This window comes from Camarhynchus parvulus, chromosome 2 (assembly GCF_901933205.1).
Source record: "Camarhynchus parvulus chromosome 2, STF_HiC, whole genome shotgun sequence".
NCBI classification, from domain to species: Eukaryota; Metazoa; Chordata; class Aves; order Passeriformes; family Thraupidae; genus Camarhynchus; species Camarhynchus parvulus.
In genome coordinates, this window is record NC_044572.1 from 20,518,029 (window position 1) to 20,535,633 (window position 17,605).

At 39.2% G+C, this 17,605-nt stretch overlaps 1 protein-coding gene across 1 annotated transcript in view; it reads right to left on the reverse strand.

The window, feature by feature from the left end:
• Positions 1–9,238, reverse strand: part of LOC115917211 (macrophage mannose receptor 1-like) — a 52,693-nt gene extending 43,455 nt beyond the window's left edge. Inside the window, exons 1-3 of the mRNA XM_030970953.1 lie at positions 8,781–9,238; positions 4,712–5,113; positions 3,035–3,208 (exon numbers count right to left, since the gene is read on the reverse strand). Coding sequence (XP_030826813.1) covers positions 3,035–3,208; positions 4,712–5,113; positions 8,781–8,847 — 643 coding nt within the window. The 5' untranslated portion in view covers positions 8,848–9,238. The remainder of the gene's footprint in view (positions 1–3,034; positions 3,209–4,711; positions 5,114–8,780) is intronic.
• Positions 9,239–17,605: the final 8,367 nt, after the last annotated feature.

The following is a 17,605-nucleotide window of genomic DNA, read 5'->3' on the forward strand; positions in this document are numbered from 1 at the left end:
CGTGAGGTCCCAGCACTGAGCTAAACATAACATAAAGGGAATAAAGTTGCATGACTGAAGCAGAACACAGCAGAGATCAGTGCAGGTCTGCCAACAAGGAGAAAGAAAAAACCTGAATTCCTGAAGCCTTTATCAGCTTCTCAAGTTGCAATCTGAAAAAATTGAGAGAAAGAGGCCTTATCTGAATTCAGAATGCTTAGAATACTTCAGTCTGCAAATACAGGGAAACAGAACAATAAATAAAACTCAAAACAAAGCATGATACATGTTAAATACCTGGAGGTCACTTACCAGTTCCACTTTTTCCTGTATTAAATCTGATTATCTATAGGTAATATTAAGTGCGTCTTTTTTCACATTATCTTCATTTTTTAAAGAAATAAAATATAACCTACTCTAATAATGACATTTCAGTAAAAATGGTAACGTTCATGTGATTATCATTACCCACAAATCAACTTCTGTCCAAAATATTTTATAACTATCAGAACCAAAACTTCTTTGCTACACTATGTTCTAAAAGATCATAAATCCCTGTGCACAAACCTGGGATAAAATTAATATAGCAAAAATAGTAAAATCTATAATTCAGTAAAGAAAACTGGCTCTGATTTGATAGTAAGGGGTTTATAACTCTTGTGTAATTATTACAGAGAAGAGGTAAACAAGTCTTGGGCATTCATCCAACCTTCCACCTCAGTTCCCCATCTCATAATTTATAGCTGACTTCCATATGGTGCTCTCTTGTAGAATTTTGGCCTTTGATAAAAATCAAACTCATTTCTAAGTCTTGGAAAATTTGCTTTTAAGATGCCTGAGTTTTGAGAGTTCAAATGCAGGATTACAGAGCAGGATATTGGAAAATCTGTATGCTATTGTTTAAAGCTTAGTTCCCCAGAGAAACAAAAAGATGAAACACTTTCCTGGAATAATATATTTTAGCACCTAAGCTAAATTAATGTTAAATCACACCTGTCCTCAGTATATAAGTAGAAAATTAATAAAAATCTGAACTCTATCCCTACACAGATCGATTCAGCATGCATTTATTTTCTGCAGGTTTTGTTTCTGTCCTAGTCACCTGCATTTTTATGCATTGCTTAATGCATAAAAAACCCTTCAGAAGGGTTTCTGAATCCTTCATCTGTCAAGAGAGGCCTCAATGGACTTTTTCCCACTGGAATAGAGCTATAGTCACTCTTCTGATGGTCTTACACTGTGCAACTTGTTTTCTTCCCAACACCTTCTTTGAAGTGCAGCATACAGTTCAGAAGACATGGTGTAACCTATAAAGAAGCAGCATTTCCCAGGCTACTAAAAATTGTTTGCTCTGTCCTGCTCAGTTCCTTTACTTGGGGTTTAAGCTTCTGCTGTTACTGTCTCAGCCTCTCTTTCTAAATCACCAAATAAAGGGTCATAATCACAATTATGGCACCTCCACTGATAAAATTTCTCAGCCTCTATTGATTTTAAGAACTGTCGCAGGTGCAGCCTCATGCCCTCTTCATTTTGGAGAACATCTGAGGTGGTTTTGGTCACAATGAGAAGTGACTGGGTCAGCCACAGACATTTCACTGAAGGTCCTGGCCCCAGTTGCAAGTTTGCATCACATATTTTCATGTTTGCACCCTTGGTCTCTTTAAGAAGACAGTTTAGGAAACAACACTTTATTCTTAGTAAATAAACTTTAACACACACAAACTTAAACATCCTATTTTCAAAGGTGTTGCTGAAGTTTATTAACTTACAACACTCTCATATCTCATTCATTTCTCTTTCATAGAGATGACTAAAACTTCTGCTACTATGGCCTGTCTCTCACTAAAATATATGACCCAAGCCTGAATATTTTATAGCTAGTACTGAAGAATCAGGAAGGAAACATGCAGGCAGTCAGCATAAAACAGTTTTTTTCAAAAACAATCACTGCCATCTGAATGGATTTCCTTGAATTATGCCAAAGAATTAAACAAAATTTTAATGATGCCTCCTATTTGTTGTACTCAAATAATACTATGCAGGGAGTATTCTTAAGTCAGCTTTGCATGTGCTTTATTAATGGGATTGATATACCCAGCATGTCTTTATTGTCCTGAAAATTATATTGGCATAGAAGTAAAAAAAAAAGTGCAGTTTTTTATTTTCTGAAATACTGAATGTAACATTCATGGAAATCAGGAAAGGACACCAGTATTTTGTCATCAAATCAGTTAAGATCAACCCAAACAGTTTTCTTCACATCAAAGGAAAGGCATATTTTTCTCCTTATCTCTGCTTGCAGTCAGCTGGAGCTTTACAGCAAAACACAATAATAAAAAAGAAAGGAGGGAAAAGTGCTACCCTTCTCAGCATGACAGAAGAATCAGCTTGCAGAAAAAACGTTTAGTACATATTTTACAGAGGTCCAGAGAAAATTCATTAAAATTTAAAAGAACTCAAATACATGCAGGCATAAATTACTCCCATTTACTTAAAGGATGATCAACGTTTCTAAATAAAGTTCTGCATTTTGATAATACTGCATTTTAAACACCAAGTATATGCAAACCAGGGAATTTAGAATGCAAATACTTCTAATTGAGTTAAAAGACAGAACTAAAATACAGCACACAGATTTGGGAAACACTGGGATGTACTAAAGAGTTCAAGAAAGTTCCTTCATGTCTAAAAGGCAACTCATTCTCCTAAGTAATTTTAATTTTCAATTAAACTGTATTCTAGCTTTCAGTTCCACTTCATAGATTTCTACTTTTTGACCTTTTATATATACTACTTATGCTAATGTAAGCACCTAATTTACTTTCTATTTAAGTAAATGGTGTACATAGAGATTCCAGAATACAATTAAAATACTTTCACCCAAAAATAACTGGGCAATGTTTTTTATGCTGGGTCCTATATTTGGATATTTATGTTGCTCTTAAAAGGAAAGCAGGCTAAACAGAGACATTTCAAACTATGAAGCACATGTTATGGACATATTTCCAGGCAGCTGAGTAAGAGCACAGCAGAACTGTGAATGTAAAAATCTTACATTTCATTGGGCAAAATCCATACTTCCTGTCAACATCATAGTCCGAGGTGGTTCCGCACCAGAACCAGCCATCTGATCTGCCAGCATCTGTGCAGTCAGCATACCATTTACCACCAAACTTAAAAGGAAACACACAAGGGGCTCCATTGTCATTTCCTTTCACTGTGTAGGTATCTAAGGAGACACAACAATTCAAAAATGTATAAAAATTAATAAGCATGAGATATATAGGAATTCGTCTTTATGATCCTATTAAAAATATTATAGCAAGGAAAGCTTGCTAGCTTAGTATACAGCTGTACTAGAACTGGAACATTGCTCATTTTACTCTAGGTCTAAGCTGATACCCATGTTCACAGTGAGACAAATTTTTTTTGCTAAGGGAGACAACAGACCACAACTGAGCTTAGACAAGTACCTTCCCATGCTAAATTTCCCATGTATAACAATCAAAAGTACAAAACACACACACTTATGCCATTTTTTAAAGCACAAAAGACTGTTGAATGTTCTGTCAATAACTCAGTCAACTGCTGATCATTTTGGACATGGAAGAGCATGTCCATGTAAACTTGAAAGATATACGCCATAGAGTAACTCCAATATATTATGCCCAAGTAAGTTTTATATTTGCATGTAAAGATACTTTTTGTTTTATCAGAAAAAAATGACTCAATGGAACTTCTGAAAGTAACTAAAGCAGCTTTCTGTGTGTGCACATGTAATGCACATTAATTGATGGAAGGACATACAGGGGAACCGGACTTGACAAGGATTTTTGGCGAAGTGACATACCAGGGTCACTGTCTCACAGAGCTGCTAGAAAACAGAGGAGGAAGGAATAGCAGGACATAATTATATCTCTCCCCTGCCTTCTTTTACATAATTTGCTTTGCTAGGGTTCTTCTATTCTGGCTTCTGGCCAAGGACCAGTACTGTAATCAGCCATAGTGTAAACCACAGAATCTGCATCCATACCTCCCTCTGTGACCATTTCTGTTTATCAAAGAATACTAAATGGGAAGTCAAATGTATTTACAGATACTTATCATGAATATATATATGGAGATGAATGAATATATATAAAGATGTATTATACATAACTTTTTCAAATTTAACTATTTAAAATATCTTATTCAAATTTAACTATTTAAAATATCTCATTTCTTTGTCTAACATTTTAGCACCAACTGTGAAACTCTCTTCAAACACCTAGGAAGACATCTGCAATACACTGGAAATTAAGATATCAGGAGTTAACTAATATCTTACTGCCAGTTAATATTTGCATCCCAAGGAAAAAAATATAACCAACAGACTAAACATTTACACTATGTCTTTTTGTACACATGTAGTAAATAGTAAAAGCTATCATCAACTGCTGTGTAATAGTTATACACATGTTTTGAATAACCATAGAATTTTTTATTCTCTCCAAATTAATCATTACCATGCACGGTTAATCATCTATCAGCACTTTGACAAATTTGACAAAAACCAAACTGAAGTACTCAAAAAATGAAAGGCACACCCACTCAAGTATTGCTCATTTCACCTGAATTCACACTCACTGATCATTAATAAGATTAAGGAAATTCTTCTACACATATAAAATATTTTAATTACCTACACATAAAAACGAGTTTCAAATACAGAAATTAATTTACAGAACTTTACCTTCATAGCCTCGAGAACACAGATCGTCTGTGGTTCCGTAGACTTTCCACCTACTCCATAAACCAGATCCCTTGTACAGCATGATATTCCTTTCCTGTTTGTTTCCATAGTTGAAAAACAAATCTTCCCCTTGGATTGCAAAGAGAGTCTCATTTCTGCATTCCCATCGCTGAAGTTCACTAGCCTTGTCACAAGGGTACAGGGTGATGGGAACCCAGTCTTTCTTCGAAGGCACTCCCAAGCACAATTTCAATGCTATGCTCATAAGCTGGTGATCTGAGACCCACCTGAATTTTTGTGACTCATTTTCTTGAACACAAGGAGCAGTAGTCACTGAATTAGAACTTTGAGCCAGTACACAGCGCTTGTGATCTTCATTATATATTAAGAAGATGCTAGTATCTGTAAAAAGAAACAAAAAACACTGGAATGATTTGGTTTGAAGTAACCTTACCTGCTATCTAAATGAAATATGACTCTGGACACTCCTCTTGATGTGCAAATCTCATCATCTGTCCAGCAAAAGAAGGTGTGGACTGCACCTGTTGAAGTGGCTGTATGGCGCAACTGGCTCAGATGTGAGGACATTTCAACTGTTTTGTGTCTGTGAAAGTATCTACACACAAAAGCACAAGGCAGCAGAGGTGTAGACCTAGTGTCTCCTGTAGGTTTAAAGCATGGGTTAAAGTGAAGAGAGAAAACACACTCATGGTGTTAATCCAAGCTGCACCCACGGGAAGTACTGAAATGACGGAGCATGGACACTGTAGGGAGCAGATCCTGACACTGAACTGTCCAGCAGCACTGGCTCCCAGGCGTGGGGAGATGATAACAGTCACTACGTTCTTCAGGCTCCATTTCCTCACAGTGCAGAGCTCTGTTCCCAAAAGCCCTGCTAAAATCTTTAAGGTATTAACTGAGGAGAAGGATATGTTTTTAAGATTTATACTCAAGCTTCTTGTAGAACATATTTATTTTTCAATTCAGTTATCAGTAACTTCTTTCTTGCATCTCTCCATTATGAATGAAATACCAACAGCAATGGATTTGCCATCACCAATTATGTCTCTTCATGACTTATGAAAATATACAAAGCTCTTCCTAGTTTCCCAGGTTATTTCTCCCTCTTAGTAAACAGTGCTTCACAGCATGCATTTTCACATATTCAAGGTTGGTTTCAAAGTTGCAGCCACTTGAAAAGTTTTAGCATCTTTTGCACATGGATGTGCTATGAGTGTAACATTTCTGAGCCAGTCTTGCTGAAAGACTGAAAATTTCTCCTGTCTGATCCACCTGAGATACCTTTTGGCACAGTAACTTTATCATGCTCTTTCACATAAGGTAGCAGGATGCACAACATTTTAAAGCTGTATTTTAACTGGACTGTGAGATAGGAAGGAGAAGTATTAATTTATGTGACTCTGGGAATGGAACCTGATTAAAATACTATTTATTTTAGTGTATGACTACCAAACTAAACAAATTCTATAATGGAGAAATAGTTAAGGGAAAAACAGGTTAGCACAGAAAGTCTTCCCTTCTCTGCTGAGGCTCTAATGTGGAAATGATCATATTTTTCTGCAGAAGAACAATCTGGGAACAAATAACCTCTCTCTCAGAGAAAGAGCTGACCTAGACGTATCTCATCTGCAGTTCAGCTTCCTTCTCTTGTCCTTTGGCTTCCAACTCACTGGGAAGTAATGTAACACTGATGAGCACTGGAGGCAGAAATTGTTGTCTTTTGCCAATCTGTTTTACTCACAGACAATACAAGGAAATGTATAATTATCACTGCTGGTGACAACTTCTTTTTATTCTGCTTTTCTACTAGCATTTAGCACAATGTTATTGTAAACAGATATATGCAGTGCTTGCAACTCTCCTTTTCCTGAAATCATGTTCAAAGTTTCTGGATAAAAGAGATGTCATAAAATTGTATCTGTGGCCTAAAATAACAGTCCTTATTTTCTGGTTCTTGTGGTGTTAAAGAGAAGATGTTATTTCACATGAAAAAAGTATCCCTTAAATCAAAAGCCTGGATTATTGCATCCAAGCATGAGAGGGTGCAGAGTTTTGGCTTCAAAAATGAAGTTAAAAAGCTGAACAAAGCAGTCTGGCCAGTGGGGATGGAGAGGGACACAAAACTAAGGCTCTCTACTATTCCAACAGTGCCTTTACAAGCATTAGAACAGTCTAAACCCAACCCACCAATTCCCAATGCAGGCAGTAGTGCATATGCAAACAGCTAAAGGGCCAGCTCAGCCAAGGAGGCGTCGAAAATAAACTGACACCAAAACAGGAGAATAGAACAAGAGGGAGCAGATGTTGGAGCAACTGTGGCTGAAGCTGTAATTGCAGGATTTCTTTTCCCCCAGTGTTGCTCCTCTCTAATCCATGGCCATCGAGCAGACTTGTAACTTAGTGCTGTATTGCTCAACTTTGCAGCTTTATTTCTGTTTATTCTGCCATCCTGCTCACCAAAGGGGATTCCCATATGAAAGTATCTGTGTGAGTAATTAGATTGTATGGAAGAAACAAACCAGGTATTTGTGCAGCACTTCCTCTGCCCTGCCAAGTCCTCTCTGTAAATGCTTTACACAACTCTTGCCAACATGATGGGCTGTATCTGGGAAATGGGCTGAGCAGAATCGCACATAGCACCACTAGCTGTGTTTCACTGCTCTGCAGCAGCATTTGTTATAGAGCTCTGTAACAGGTGCCGTTCTTCACCACAGATGAACTGTGGGTGGAACATTTTAGGGTCCACCACAGTGTGTTCATGAGTACCACAATGTTAGTACTTTGAATTAGACGTATTTCTAACAGTAATTCGTATTTTGAAACTTACTCCTGGAAGGAAGGTCTTTAAAATGCATAAGAACCTGCCAGGCTTAGGAAAAAACTTCACCACTACCAGTGCACAAGCAGCCATTCAAGGAGATCTAGCATCTTTTCCCTCAAATGTCCCAAGTAGATCCCCAAAGAATTTTTCTCACAGACTTTCATTTTTCTTTACTCACCCCACTGTGACTATTTGCCATCTATCTCTGGCCTTAAGTTGTATTTAAGAATTGTGCCAAGTACTGCAGAATCTCACTGGACAGCATCATTTCCACGGTAGAGATTCCGGAATGCCAAACTGACTTCACACTCTGCAGCATTTCCAAACCATCACAGATTATGTGAGCGTAAATAAGGAAGTAATTTGAGCAGCCAGTGAAGTTCTACCAGTGTTAAACACTAATGGAGAGCACCAGAAGAACAAACCCAGAAACAGAAGCAGAAGAGGAAAGAGCAAGGAGGCAGACGCAGGTAGGATGACTGTTTTCCCTACGCAGGCTCTTGCCTGCCAGATGGCCTAGACTGATTGCTGCTAGTTACACAAAGAAAGGTTACAAGGCAGTGTTACAAAGATTTGCATTGCTAGATCTCAATCCAGAGAGCAAAGGATGCTACAAGTTTTTCAGAAAGGGCAGGTGCAAAACATTCACTGAAAAGTAGCTGTGAGCTGGAAATCATGGGAAATCTCAGTGTAAGTGGGTTCAAACTCCAGGTATCACCAAGCAACACAACTTCCCCCTGTTCTCACACCTCTATCCATCCCAGCACCTCAGCTACCCTAACATTCCCCCATGAAAGCAGGGCCCATCCAAGAGGGCTGAAGGACAGGCAGAGCCCCAGTACCAGGCAGTTCCACAAACCTCTGTGGTGAGCAGGTCTGTGAGGGAAAGCTGGTGATGGTGTTAAATCAGTCAGGCACTGATCGGAGCGGTGGGGGAAACTGAGGCAGCGCCGGTGACAGCCCTGTTCGGCGTCCCCAGCACCACGGGCATCCAAAAGGCCGCCCTGCCGGGCAGCTCTGCCCGCCGGGCACCTCTGGATGCGGGCGAGGAAGGGTCCCGAGGGGAGGCCGCCTCCATCAGCCGCAGAGAGGCTTAGCATGGTCGTGGGCTTCAGCTGCACCCGCGGCTCCTCACCACGCCCCCCGCCAGCCCCAGAGCAGGTTCGGCTCTGTGGGACCCCTCGTTTTTCGGCTGGCCTCGGCGGCGCAGCCCCTGCGGGCACTTACCCAGCAGCGGAGCAGCCCGGGGGAGCAGTCCGAGGAGCAGCAGGAGCAGGAGCAGGGACGGAGCCATGGCCGGACTGAGAGCAGAGGGCGTCCCGCGGGCAGCTCCGCCGCGCCTGGGGAGGGCCGGTGGATCAGGGGAAAACTCTGGGCTCCAAATGATAAGGAAATATCCTGTCACATGGGGCGTTTTGAAATAACAGGAATTCGCTGTTCAAACTTTGCTTTCCTAAGCTGATTTTTTTTCCCTTAACGGAGGAAAGAGCCTTCTTCCAGGCATGTGCAGGTGACAAAGCGGTGATAGCTGCGAGGGGTGCTGCTTTTTGTTGTTGTTGCCGTTGTGCGCGGCGTTTGTTTTTTTTCTTTTATCCTCTTTGCGACTCTGACAGCGTTCGCATCTGGGTCAGTGGTTTGTCTTCCAAGAAAATTAGCCAGCCCCGCTCGGAGGGAGGAGGATATCCCTCTCCTTTTCTTCTGGGGTAAGGATAGGAGAAAGATAAGGGGAAGAAAGTCAAGTCTCAAAGAAAACCCCTGCTCGAAAGCCCGGGTTGCTCCTCAGAGCGCGGGCTGCAGAGGACAGAGACCTACTTTTGGGATGCGGGATCTGGGCTGCGCCCCCGTGCCCATCACTCCTCCCACGGGCGCCAGCGGGAGCGGGGCGCGGCTGCCGAGGAGGGGACGAGGGGCTTTAAGGACCCTAAGAGGCATTCTCTGAAGCCCAATGAATGAACTTCAGCCGATTTGTTTGTTTGTTTGTTTATTCTACCGACAGTGATGGCACTATCTGCTTCTAACAGGATTCAAATCCTGCTCGTGAATCAGGGCAGGAAAAGCAGAACCTTGCCGGCTAGCTGGGCTTCACAAGCTGAAGCACCTACCTGGAATTAAATGATCTTTCTGAAAAGGTGCCTTTAGAGCACAGTCAGCCTTGGTGATTTTACAGCTTCTTGCTGTGCTGGATACAGAGCAGCATGCTACTTCTTTGAGATCACTATCAATATACAGTCTAAAGAGTCCCATATGGATTGAAAACACCAGTCTTACTGTTGTTTTACATAGAGAGGCTTTTGTAACACATAGGACTTACTAGGTATTTTGATGGATATCAACGTCTATTCCTACTGTGAATATGTGGCGGGCTCAAATAGATAGTATGATAGATAGTATGGGTCATACTATTCCCATGTAGCCGAATGGTTCTTTCTTACCTGCACAGTAAGTTACGACATGGGAGACGATTCCGAATCCGGGGAGAATTAAGATGTAGACTTCTGCATGACTGAAGAATCAGAAAAGGTGTTGGTACAGAACAGAGTCTCCTCCCCCTGCAGGGTCGAAGAATGTGGTGTTAAGGTTACGGTCTGTAAGGAGTATTGTGATTCCTGCGGCAAGGACTGGAAGGGACAGAAGTAGGAGTACTGCAGTCATTCGGACTGATCAGATGAATAGGGGAGTTTGGTAATGTGAGAGGGCAGGATGTTTTATATTGAGGCTCAGGGAGCATCCTCCTGTCCTCTACAGCTCCCTGAAAGAAGGGCTTAGTGAGGTGGGGGTTGGTCTCTCTCCCAGGTGACAAATGGCAGGACAAGAGGAAATTACCTGAAGTTGCACGAGGGGGGGTTTAGACTGGATATTAGGAAAAATTTATTTGCTGAAGGAGTGGTCAAGCACTGCAACAGGCTGCCCAGGAAAATGTTGGAATAACCATCCCTGGAAGTGTTTAAAAATGTGGAGATGTGGCACCTAGAGGCATGATTTATTGGTGGGCTTGGAAGAGCTGCTTTAATGGCTGGACTCAATGGTCTTAGAGGTCTTTTCCAACCTTAAAAGTTCTATGGTTCTGTGAACCTGCAAGGCATCAAACCTACAAATGTGTATAAAGCCTGTTACGCAGCAGGCTGTACCCCTGTGTTGTCATATATTGGAAATCTCTTATAAGAATTAAAAAATCTTCCAAATCCTCCTTGATGGAAGTTCTGGGTGGGAAAGTACAGCACATCCAGGGAAACACCGATATGAGATTGGTATGGAAAGAGGCAGAACAGAGTAAGAAGGTACTTTGACACTGTTATAAAAGAAGAAGAAAGAATGGAGATGAAAAACAAGCTCATTTGAAGTCAGTGAAACTCCTGCTAACATTGGAAAGGATTCCAGCCAGGTACTTCAGCTGTGCTGGGTCCTCTTGGGGGCTACATCAGGGAAGTAAAGAGGAAGTGCTTCATAATTTCTCTCAACATCTGTAGAACCACAAAAAGGTCAGGAACAGCCTGGCCCAGAGACAGGAGGTGGGAAGTATTTCAGCCATGATCAGCAATGTTCTGTATTGTTGTGTTGATGAATTGTCATGTGGGAAACTTAATCTCTTGCTGTAGTGTATGGTAGATATTTATTTTTCCCTAATTATTTGCAAAACACAAAAGCCCAGGAAAACATCTAGTGTTAAAAGGAACAAGTCAGAAGACTCAGAAAAGTGTTGCTGCCCTAATAGAACACTTCTATTTCTAAGACAATCACTGGAAGTTTGGGTATTTGTGGCATTCTTTTGGCTCAAGATCAACAGAGACGGGAGATGCTACGTGAAGTTCAGTCCCAATGTAAAAAAATAGAACTACCACAAAAGTCTTTCCATGGTTATGTAAGACTGAATGTATGATGATTACGTGCAACAAAGGCTGCATGTAACTTAAATGAATAAATGTGTTGCACAAATAGGCAGAAAAAGGGAATTAAGTAGATGAGAAGTGATACCTCTTTGGCTGTCAGTGGCTTTATGAGGAATGAGCTATTCCTCTACGTGATAGAAGAAACTGTTTTAGGCTATTCTTGGAGTTTCTCAAAACTGAACTGGACAAGATACTGAGCAACCTGATCCAAGTCAGCCCTTCTTTAGAGAGAAGGTCATTCTAGATCACTTCCCAAGGTCTCTTCCAACCAAAATGAGACTTCAGAAGAACTACTCCCAAGTGAAGTATTGCAGCCTCCCTTCCTGATCTTAAAACTGCCTTTTTCTCATTGTCCCTTACACTCACTGGATATCTATACTGCAGATATTACCAGTTCAAAGCCATTTTGACACAGACATGTGTGATATACACCTATATGTCTACGTGTGTATACATATGTCTACACATAGCCCCTGTTTAGAGCAGCACAGGTCTTGATGAGCTTATCCACATAGCCTCTGTGTCTCATTTGCATCACACTCATCAGTAATCATATCTGGATCTGGCTCCCTCCTTCATCATGAATCATGTATTCTGATCTAATATAGTCAAAGGGAAAGATTTTCTCTCTTCTGAGACAAAAGTATTCAGCAAAGTCTCAGGCTGTAGTGATTTGAAGGCAAAAAGTTACCAAATGCTCAATCTGCTAAATAACTAATGGCGGGGTACATGTCCTAGATAGACATATGTTTTCATCTTTCCCGTGGGTAGGAAGCCAGCTGACATTCACACAGAACAGAAAGGCTTGAATTCCTCAGAGGCAGGTCAGACCCTCTCTTCTTGTGGCACATCCAGTTCCAGTTCCAGGTCATTCTTCCTGGCAAAATATGTTGAAATCCTGAGGCCACAGTGGCCCTTGACTTTTATAGGAGACTGGAAAATGGAAAGTTCAGTGCTAAATGAAATCATAGCCAGACTTGAAATATAATATGTGTGGAATAATTGTGTGTGTGGAAGGAAATCAAGTGGATTACTATCCATGCTTTTACATTTGCATCCAAGATGTTTTTTGATGTTTCCTGTGGGAACCTGTAACTCTCAGATAGTATTCAATCTACACATTACTAAAATTTGCATGGGTGCTGCAGTGGTTACCTGCAATGGAAACCTAAAACCATTTTTGTATTTCATCAGTCATCTTAGAGTATTTAAACAACATTCTCACACTACTGAATGATTTGGGAGAGAGAGCTTTCTAGAAGATTTTACTATTGTAAGAAGATAGTTAAAATTAGGTACTATACTGGTTTTGACTGGGATGGAGTTAATTTTCTTTGTAGCAGCTCAGATGGCAATATGTTTTGGGTTTATGACCCAAAACCAGGGCTGATTACACAGGGATGTTTTAGTTATTGCTGAACAGTTTTGCACAGCCTGAAGGCATTTTCTGCTTCTCATGCTACCCCATCAGTGAGCAGGCTAAGGTGGGCAGAAGTTGGGAGATGACACAGCCAGGACAGTCGGTCCCAGTGGACCAAAGAGATATTCCACACTCTATGATGTCATGCTCAGCCATTAAATCTAGGGAGAAGGAAGGGGTGCTATGGTTTGGATGGGAGGAAGTTTAGGGAAGTGATGTAAAGTTTTTTGTGTAATTGATAGTTTGTTGAATTATTGAGAAGTTGGATATGTTTTTGTGAAATATACATGCTAAATATGAAAAACTTCGGGTATTTTCTTTTTTTTTTTGGTTGGTGAAAATGTGGTAGGTGGTTTCAGTTTTGACTTTTTTTGGGGGGGTTGGGTTGGGTGGTTTTGTTGTGGGTCAGGTTCCTTTTTTTCTTTTCAGGTTGTTCATCGGTTCCTTTTATTGGTTTTGTTTTGTTGTGGGTTGGGTCTTAGTAGTTGTTGGGTAAGAAAATGGGGAACTTGCGGAGCCTTGGTCGGAGTAGGGCAGATTGTGGTTGTGAAGACTTTGTCATCAGGCCCTTTTTTTTTGTGGTTGAGACTAGAGACTTTTGTAGTTTGTGTAGAAAAGTAAAGGTTTATTTTGATATAGTCTAGTTGTAGCTTTTTGTTATAAATTATTAGTGGGTTAGGTAGGCTTTAGGTGTGATGTTAATATTTTTAGTATTTTAATTTTTTTGAGTGAGAGAAAGGAATAAGATGTAGGTATGTAAAGGAATAATATGAAGATATTGAGGTTAGTGAGGAAGAAGCTAAGTCTTAGATGAGAGGGAATGAGGAGATATCTAGATTTTGGAGTTTAAATTTTTTTGTAAGTTATGGAGAAAAGACTCTTTTTTTCTTATAATGTATGATATTATGGGGAGATTAAAGTGTTCAAATTAATATTGAATAAAGGCTTTTATTTTAAGTAGATGCTGAAATAGTTGTGATGTTATGAGAAATTTGAATAGAGAAAGAGAGAAGAGTAGTTTTGTGGTTTTAGGAGAAGAAGAAGATTCCTGGTTTTAGGGATGAATATGATTTTAGAAATAGATAATGAGAATTTTTACTTCTAAATAACTTATCTTTAAAATAATATTTTATAAGTTGACATAGTTGATTGATAAGTTGTGGGAAAGCTTGTGGAAATGGGAAGGACTTTACAATAATAGGGTTCCTCGGGTGGCTGTTATTTGTGACAAAACAGAGAGTTACAAGAGAACTGTTTTCTTTCCTCTTCTGGAGAAGTCTCCATAACCCTAACAAGAGGAAGTTCTCCCCCTAAGTGAGCTGAAAAAAGACTATTTTAGAAGTAGTAAACTGACTGGAAATTTTAGGTTTAATTTCTTTACATTGTCAATTGGAAAGAAAGGGTTGTAGGGGGAGGAGAATTGTTCTGAGGGGTTTGTTTTGATTCTTTTCTTTTAGTTACTTTTAATAACATTTTCTTTATACCCTTTTAAAGTTTTGAGCCTACCTTTCTCCTAATTCTGTCTCACAACAAGGAGCGTATTAGTGATTAATCAACACCAAACCTGCCACAAGGAGGGACACTCAGAGTTGGGGTGTCTGTCATCCCAAGGCCGTGATTTCCTTGGGAAGTAGCTGGACACCTGTCTGTCACTGGAATGTAGTGGAAAAAATCCTTTTTTGTTGTTTTGTTCATTTAGCCTTTTGCTTTCCCTATTAAAATACCTTTATCTCAGGCTACGAGTTTTCTCACTTTCACCCTTCTGTTCTCTCCCCCATCCTGCTGCAGGAGAGTTGAGTGAGCAGATGTGTGGGGTTGAGCTGCCAGCTGGGGTAAAACTACAAGAGACACAGATTAAAACATTATTTATTAAGATAGTTTCAATAACTTTACTATTCTATACATTCTAATTAGTGTTTAGGAGTGAGAGATTTTGTTTTTCATTTAAAGCAGAATCTTTCAGGATCAAAAGGAATTAAAAGCTAAGAGGAAAATCCCAGAAAAATTGACAGAAATCTTAAATTTTCTCAAAGAATTTTCAATGACAGTCAAACTAAATGTACCTATCAAGCTGAGGCAAAATTGTTTAGCTCTTACAGTGTTGTGTATAAGCTAGCAGAGCCAGGACACAAATCTGTGAATGCTGGGTGTCTATCGACGGCCACCGCGGTTGATTCCAAGTGCAGCTAAAGCTGAATCACATATTTCCTCCATACAGGAGCTAGTAGAAGGAAGAGTTATGAACACTTTGAGAACTTTTCCATCTAATTTCTTGCTTTGCAAGGCTTAAGCTCATCTTGTTAACTTCTGCAAAACCACAGTTAATGGGAACAATGAACAAAACAACATATAAGTAGGATCCAGTCCAACACTGGTTTTACAATACCATTATCTTAACAACAAATTGTGACCACTGGTGAGAAAAAAAGAGAAAAAGGAAAAATAATGCAGTAACACACTGCCAAGAAATCAAATTCATCTATAATCACTTTAAATCCCACCAAAAAAACCAAAGAAAAAAAAGAAAATACACAAATATATGCAGCTCCTACATGTCCTAAAACTGCAGTACAGTCATCCTGAACTCCCTTTGCTGTCAGTGGATGGAGCAAAGGAGAAGCAATAAATAGAGGACCAATTTAGATGTCATACTCTTATGCTTGGTCTTACCTAACTTGAATCTGAGCCTGTATTCCTGAACAGGATATATACATCATTGTGTTAAGTAGTACAAAAGAATAAATATTAAATCAGAACGACTTTTTAAATTTTTTTTCCTCAAGCCAACACCTCAAGCCTTTATTCTGAAACCCTATATGTCTTCCTTTTAAAAAAATACCTTTTTTAAATTACATTAAATCCATACTACAAATTCCCTGCAGCCAGAAGGTAGAAAGGGAATTCTACTGTAGAAGTATTTTTTGATCATCACAGCCTATTCCACTTTCTTTCTCATTCTGTAGTAACTCCTAACCATCACTGTGGGAATTTTTCTTTAATTACAGTGTTCTACATGTTAGAGCAGGGGGACCCATGGCTCTGTTACCTACACAAGAGACAAATACTGGACTGCCATGTCTTTTTTGTCCAGGTACAATAAGGCTTCTGATAAGACTACTTCTCTAAACAAAATGAAAACATATCTTTAATCCTGGTCATAACTTTGTGAGTGCACCAGTGGTCTATAAGATTTCTCCAAGCATAATAATCACAGAGAATCATCAAGTTTGGAAGAGACCTTAAAGATCATCAAGTCCAGCCATCAAAGTAACACCACTACAATCTCCCCTAAACCAAATCTCCAAATCCAGACATCTCTTGAATTCTTCCAGAGACAGTGGAAGAGTCCATCACATCCTTGGCCAATTATACCAATATCTAACCACTCTTCCAGGGAAAAAAATAATTCTAATATCTAAAATTTGGAACTCAGTGGGAGTAGAGCAGGACACACTTGAAATTAAAATAATGCCATAACCTACTTATAACAGTTACTGCCTTGAGTTGTATGTTCATTTCCAGTGATTTACCATGGTTAAAAGGAGATGTGTTAAAAGGAGAAGTGTTGCAGTAAATATATGAAACAGTGTTTTCTAAAGCATGAAGAGGAATAGGTATTTTAGAAATGAATCGCAAAAGATGATACATGATAGGAAAAGTATCAGATGATAGGAAAAATCCAGAACTGATTTGTATGTTCTATTTGCCATATCACAAAGAAAATATGCCAAAGAAAATCCAGTTTAATTCAGAAACATCAATCTTCATATCCACTGTCATTATCAACTCAAAATAGAACCATGACATGAGCACAGAGGTCCTTCAAGAACCTTTAGGACAGAAATAAAGCAGTAGGAGAAAGCATTTAAGAAGAAACATCCAAGTGGGAGGTTAAGGGATCAACAGGTAGAGAGTCTGGGCTTTCTTTGCAGAGAGGAGTTACTTAGGGCTTTGTTTGCTTGGGCTTTTTAACTTCAAATAATCAAATTTTGGATTAAATTATGGACTACATTCCTTAACCACGGATTTGATCCCGTCTCACTAGAATAGGAATACTCTGGCATCCCTGTAAGTATTAAGAGGATACAAAGAAATCTTTAAATCATTATTTTGACAAATCTTCCATTGAGCTGTTGTTGAGCAATGTTTTAATACCCCGTACTATAAATAATAGTCTACAACTATGATCAGTATGCCAGTAAGTCTATGCCAGCCTGAATACTCATTCAGGATAGTTACAGTAGCAAAATTTCACACACCTGATTTAAAATAAAGGAAACAGGTTTCAATGCAATTTCCCAAAGAACTATGAAATTAAACAATAATATGAATTTTTAAAAGTATGTATTTTTCAAACAGATTATACTATCCCTAATGTCAGATAATTTTTACAAACTGCTGCTAGCCCCAAATTTATGAAATATTACCCATGCTATGGGATTTACCCATAGTCAGAATATCACATTTTTTAATGGAAATTTACCTAATTTCAGTAAAGGCACTGAGAATTGCAATTTTGTATATGATTTAATGTTCAAACATGTCTGATTCAAGAATTCTTTACGTTTATGCTGTCTGCATTTTATAATTTTTTGCAGAATTAATTTTTTTTCAGAAAGTTAACAAAGACTGAATTTTTATGAATTATTATATAAACTAAATGGCCACTGAGTATACATTATTGAACCTTCAGCATAGTAGAAGGGGAAATTAAATTTAATTTCACACGTCATGTTTATATTTCA